The sequence below is a fragment of the Myotis brandtii genome, unplaced genomic scaffold (assembly GCF_000412655.1).
Source record: "Myotis brandtii unplaced genomic scaffold, ASM41265v1 scaffold250, whole genome shotgun sequence".
In the NCBI taxonomy this organism is placed as follows: domain Eukaryota; kingdom Metazoa; phylum Chordata; class Mammalia; order Chiroptera; family Vespertilionidae; genus Myotis; species Myotis brandtii.
The window spans coordinates 6,371,071-6,377,376 of NW_005359478.1; the positions used below are offsets into that span (position 1 = coordinate 6,371,071).

General features: G+C 55.7%; 1 protein-coding gene across 2 annotated transcripts in view; it reads right to left on the bottom strand.

The window, feature by feature from the left end:
- Window positions 1–6: 6 nt before the first annotated feature.
- The window catches only part of KIAA0040 (KIAA0040 ortholog), an 8,136-nt gene continuing 1,836 nt past the window's right edge, over window positions 7–6,306 (bottom strand). The window contains exons 1-2 of one of the 2 annotated variants that reach the window (XM_014540909.1): window positions 2,205–2,721; window positions 7–1,357 (exon numbers count right to left, since the gene is read on the bottom strand). In XM_014540909.1, coding sequence (XP_014396395.1) covers window positions 953–1,357; window positions 2,205–2,384 — 585 coding nt within the window. In that variant the 5' untranslated portion in view covers window positions 2,385–2,721 and the 3' untranslated portion in view covers window positions 7–952. Of the gene's footprint in view, window positions 1,358–2,204; window positions 2,722–6,306 lie in introns of those variants that run through there. The other variant, XM_014540910.1, reaches the window with a different exon arrangement.

Below are 6,306 nucleotides of genomic sequence, written 5' to 3' on the forward strand. Positions count from 1 at the left end.
GTCGCTTCCAGTGTGCCTTCTGCGAGGCTGTGCCGGCGATGTCTTCATTCCTTCCCCACTGAAAGCCTCTGGCTCCGGGGGGATGCCCAGCTCAGGTGGGGCATCTCCTTCCACCTCTGCGTTGCACAGGACGGTGCACCGGGTGGAGTGGGCCGAGCAGCCTGTTACCTGGTTCCCATAGCTCTCTAGGAGCCACACCCAGAGCGGCTGTCCTGTGTGGAGAAGGAGCCTTCCTGAGGGGCTCTGCGCGGAGCGTCTCAACGAGGGTCTTGGACCACGTTCAACACCGACCTGTGGTAATGAGGACCTTGCGAGACCATAGCTTCCGATGAATTCGGATCCATTGCACTTTCAACCTGCCCTCCTCGGGGAGGGGTCAAGAGCACAGGAGCTAGAGGGTCTGCATCAATAACAGCAAAGGGCACTGTGCCAGGTGCTGAAACGTCCGAGGATGAGGATTCGCAGCAGGAGGGTTTGTGGGGAGCGGAGTAGGAAGCACACATCTGTAACCTGAGTAGTACATGGAACAGGTATGGAGTTTGTAACCTTGCCGGGTCATGTAATTGTACACTTGCGCCCGAATCTGGCCAGGCCCTCCTATGAGATGTTTTTGCGAGAGCAGATACTGTGCTGCGTGTGTGTGGTGTGCATGGTGAGCCCAGATGGTTATGGATACGTGTTCCCTGTGCTTTGGCGTATGGACTGTGCCGGAAGTAGGCGGACAGCATGCCTGAATCTGGAGCAGAGAGCGTTGCTATTGGACACATAGCTGCCCAGCCAGTGCCCACGCATTGTCCCCGTGCTCCCCGGGGGTGCCCTCCCCGGGGGTGCCCTCCCTGGGGACACTCAGTCTGAGGTTTGCTCCTTGGCTGAGAAGTTCCTCTGTGGACACGCGTGTGACGCTCCAGGCCCCGTGTGTCGTTGGAAGGCGGACCCTCTGCTGCCCGCCCCACTAGACCGGCAGCGATGGCCTCTTCTCCATCTGCAGGAGCTTGGGCTGGGCGGAGATCCAGAGGTCTTCTTCGCCCTTCTTCCTCCTCCTCTTCTTCTTCTTCCCCGGGCCGTGCTCCGGCTGCTGGCCCTTGCCCGGCCGGCTCCAGCAGCAGTAGCAGCAGACGAAGACCAGGGCGAGGAGCACCAGCAGTGGCAGCGCCAGCACCACGCCCAGGCAGACACTGTTGAAGAGGCCCTCCTGGTGCTTGGTCAGGATGGTGTCCCAGATGTCACTGAAGAAGGAGCCGAACTTCTCCATGGTGCTCAGCTCGTCGCCAAGTCCTGGGCTCGCGGGGACACAGCCTCGCTCACTCGTGACGGATTCCCCTTCGGGCGGAGGGTCTGGGCATGCCACAGAGAGCACCTGGAGGGAGAGAAACAGACCACTCAGGAAACGTGCAGTGGAACGCCCTCCTGTTTTTAATAACACCATTGATTTTAGGCTTAAGGGGAGGAAATGCAGAGTTCCAGAGTTCACTGGAATCGTATTGAGGCTCCATAAACAAGACATGTGCACACATTTAGTCAATAGGTAGTCGTTCATTCTCGCCGTGCATACACGCTGCTATTGGGCGTAGGATGTAAAAATCGATAGGCTATCAGTCCTGGCACGCAGGGGATGCTCAGCGATTGTGGGACAAAGGGATCGTGTGCACGGTCAGTGTTCTGAGGGCCCCTGAGAGCTGCTCTCAATCTCTCCTCCACCGCAGCTCACGCTGTGACCTTCCATGAGCACAGCTCGCCATTTCCAGCACACACGAGAGCTGAGGCACAAGAGGCAATGCCGATGTCCGGCTGCCTGTCAGAGGGGACTTGGACGTCCCCAGGCTATGAGGTTGTGGGTCCCATCCAGCCTCACTTCAGCCTTCTTACTGCCCCTTCCCTGCTCCGAGCCCCCAGCCCTGTCCTCGCATCCCACTCCTGTGTCTGACGGGACTCACCATGCTTGGGGTCCCATCTGCTGGTCCTTCCTCTCCCTCATCACCCTGTCTGCTTCCTGGGTATTCTCACCGAGGATTCCCACAATCCTTCCCAGCCTGCTCCCTTTCTTTCCAGTGGAAAAGGGGTCTTGACGGCTGCTCAGCGATGGTACTAGGGAACAGGGATGGGGTCCCTGGACCCCTCCCTACTCCTGCCCTGAGCTCAGCTCACAGCTGGGTCTTTCTGGTTGCTTGTCTGGGCTGGCCCCTCTTCCTCCGGCACGAGAGCACCTGGAGGGAGAGAAACAGACCACTCAGGAAACGTGCAGTGGAACGCCCTCCTGTTTTTAATAACGCCATCGATTTTAGGCTTAAGGGGAGGAAATGCAGATTTCCAGAGTTCACTGGAATCCTATTGAGGCTCCATAAACAAGACATATGCACGCATTTAGTCAATAGGTAGTCGTTCATTCTCGCCGTGCATACACGCTGCTATTGGGCGTAGGATGTAAAAATCGATAGGCTATCAGTCCTGGCACGCAGGGGATGCTCAGCGATTGTGGGACAAAGGGATTGTGTGCACGGTCAGTGTTCTGAGGGCCCCTGAGAGCTGCTCTCAATCTCTCCTCCACCGCAGCTCACGCTGTGACCTTCCATGAGCACAGCTCGCCATTTCCAGCACACACGAGAGCTGAGGCACAAGAGGCAATGCCGATGTCCGGCTGCCTGTCAGAGGGGACTTGGACGTCCCCAGGCTATGAGGTTGTGGGTCCCATCCAGCCTCACTTCAGCCTTCTTACTGCCCCTTCCCTGCTCCGAGCCCCCAGCCCTGTCCTCGCATCCCACTCCTGTGTCTGACGGGACTCACCATGCTTGGGGTCCCATCTGCTGGTCCTTCCTCTCCCTCATCACCCTGTCTGCTTCCTGGCCCTCGCTGAGTATTCCCACAATCCTTCCCAGCCTGCTCCCTTTCTTTCCAGTGGAAAAGGGGTCTTGACGGCTGCTCAGCGATGCTACTAGGGAACAGGGATGGGGTCCCTGGACCCCTCCCTACTCCTGCCCTGAGCTCAGCTCACAGCTGGGTCTTTCTGGTTGCTTGTCTGGGCTGGCCCCTCTTCCTCCGGCACCCCTCCCCCTCTCCCGCTCTCCCCATGCATCTTAGCCATCAGCACTCAGGTGTAAGGTCTTTGAGGGTCCTTGGGTTCCGGAATCCTCAGGTCCTTGTGTCCAAGCGAGACGTGGAGGACAGGCATGATTCAAGGAAATGCAAGAGGCTTCTTGGTGCACGACATTGCCCAGGACCAGAGCCCGCACTTGATCGTAGCCCAGAGGCCGAGAAGCCATGGGACCCAAAATCAGAGTCACTGGTTTTCAGGCTGAAGACCCCGCCAACCCTCTCACTTAAACATGAAGGACCTGGGGCCTGGAGTGGGGAGGTGACATGTCTGGGGACCCACAGTTGTGACAAACACCCAGACCCCTGGACAGTGGGTCCAGCACTCCCAAGGCTGCCGAGCCAGCGAAAGAACTGAGGAGGAGGATGTTACCTTGTGCTTGCTTTTCGTCTGATACTTTCTTAATGGCCTTCGTGTGAATTACAGCTTTTAAGTGAGCAACAGGATGGCGCATTGTCAATGTGGGGAAGCGAGGGGGCCGTGGCCCAGAATCATTGTTTCATTGTTTCGTGCACTGGAGCAGGGCCAGTGGCTGCAGCTGGGCCATCATGTGTCACATGGTGCCCTGGGGTTGTCCTCGGGGTCTGTGTCCTTGGGTCAGTCACAGGCTCTATAAGTGTCCCATGTACCCAGGGCTCCCGTGTCCTTCAAAGCCTGCATGACCTCAGTCCTGGTGTGCTGGCCGGTGGCCCCACACCCTCATGGTACATCTTATGCAGTTGTATAAATTGGCTCCTGCCACTGTGCCATCTGGCCCCTGGGAGGCAGTGAGACTCTAAGTTGGCATGTATCACGTTACACCTGCTGGTCATTTAGTCTAGTCTTCATTACCACCCCACCAAGTGGGCATGGTCATTCCCCAGGCCTCTAGCCCAGGACACGGAGCACATCCAGCAGTGAGTGAGGGGCGGTGCTGGCCTGGCTGATTCTGGGAAGTTTGTCTCCTGATGCCCCAGGGCCAGCCCTTCACTGGTGTTGCTCTGGCCTCCTCGTCCTTTGTGTGGAATTAACCCGTTTTTGGCAAGTAGCCCGGGATGCTCAGAATCTTACACTACTTGGCTACTCCCCAGACTGACGTAAACGTTTATGTTGGTCTGTCTTGGACAAAGGCAAAGAAAGTGACTTCCTGTTGTTAGATACTTTACAAATGCTTGAAAGACTTACAACAAAAACCAGGCCCTGCCCAAGTGAAGGTTTATAGAAAGCACATGGTGGCCCAGACAAACTCCACAGGCAACAAAGGGAAGTATTCTGAGAAGTCACAGCCCCTCGGGGGCCTGGGAACACTGCCTGGGTCCCTCCACGGCCACCCACCGCCTCGCTCCTCACACCCCTCGCCTCCTCCCTTGGCAGTGGCTTTGCTGTGACCTCAGCCTGGGACGGGCCAGTAGGTTTTGCTGCTCTGTTTTGGGGAGACCTGGGTACTTTTCTCTGCTTTGATCTTACCCGAGAGCTTCCCTGGGACCAGGTGCTCTTCGCATTGCATTTTTGTGGTTCAAATTAGACACCCACCTCCACCTGTTGACAGTTTTCATGAAGGTAGAGCCACTTGGGGAGGACCTTGTAGGTGGGTAGGCTCTTGACGGAGAAGCATGGGTGAAAAGGATGCTCACAGGTTTCGGGCAGGGACTTAGACCTGGGCAGGAGTGCAGGGGCCTACTGGTGCACCTGCGGGCAGAGAGGAGGTCTGGGGGTTGTGGCCAGGTCCCCAGGGCCTTCTTAGGGTGCGTGTTACTTCGGGGGCTTTGTAACAGGAGGCAGATGTTGTGATCAGAGCTGCCCTTCAGGAAAAGATGACGGGGTCTGAAAGGCTCTGGGAAATGCTTTAAGAGAGTTCTCTGTGCGTTTAACAGACATTTCGTGAGCACCTAATACAGTGCTTCTCAACCTTGGCTGCATATTAGAATCACCTGGGAATCTTTTTAAAGTCCTGATTTCTGGGCCTCATCCTCCGGAAATTCTGTTTCTTTGTTACTAATGTTGTGGCCTCACCCCATAACAAAAAATTCTGTTTCTTTGTTATGGGGTGGGGCCACAACATTAGTAACAAAGAAACAGAATTTCCGGAGGATGAGGCCCAGAAATCAGGATTTTAAAAAGATTCCCAGGTGATTCTAATGTGCAGCCAAGGTTGAGAACCACTGACTAATATATGCCACCCGTTGCATTAGGTGTTGGGGATTCGGTAATGAGGGGCAAAGATACTGGGATCTGCTATCATGGAGCCTCTTACGTTCCGCTTACTGAGGGATCGTGCATATAGCGAATTCCAACTTAGGCTGCTTCGCTGGCTAAACTAGAAGCATGAATTTGAATTATGTGTTTATCCCAATGTCCCAGGCCCTCCTACCCCTCCCAACCTTTGTCTCAAACTCATCCATCCCATGGCACCTAAAATAGCCTTTGAATAAATAGATTTCTCTTCAAGCTTAAAGCTAAGTCAGTAATTCCCGTCTGGATTCCTAAAGGTACTGATTTGTGTCGGCTCCCCACACAGCCAAAGAGAGTATTCATTACCACGCGGGAACCCAGTCCTGGCAAAATGCGACTAAAAGGTGTTCTTTATACTTTTTACTCTCAGAACTCTTTTCTAGGCCCCCAGGCTACTCGCTAGGCTCGGCTAATCTGCAGCGTTTGATTAGCATTTATGAGCCTCGCATGACGAGCATTCCCTGAACGATCAAAGGTGTCCTTGGGGGCGTGAGTTAATGTCAGAGCGTCGCAGGCTGTTCTGCAAAAGGAGCCGCTTTGGGCCTTGGACGGCGCTCTGGGAAGCCGTCCTTTTGTATCTCCTAGTGTCGCTGCCACTGAGACGGGTCCTCTGTCCTGGACAAACCAAAGTGGGTGCCACCCAACCTGGGTCGTTTAGTTGTGATTGTGGGGATTGTCGCCCTGTGTTTCCATTCAGTCCCCAAATGTCGGAAACACAGGGCGACGATGCGTTTATTGTGCTTTTTTCCAGACGAACAATCGGACCCCTGGCTTCTCCTGAAAGGACCGTGTGGCTGAGCCCAGCAGCAGCGGCAGCGAGTCGGGTGGCGACGCAGGCCCGCAGGTAGGCGGCCCCGCCAAGGGGCCTCTGAGCCATGTGGCTGTGGGCTGTCAGAGCCGCCAGGGAACAAGGAGGGGACTAATCCACTGTGTTTGTAAAGAACACTGTCCTAAGGGGCGAGATGGAGAGATGGTTACCGGTGTCCGGGGATGGCACTGGGGGGGGG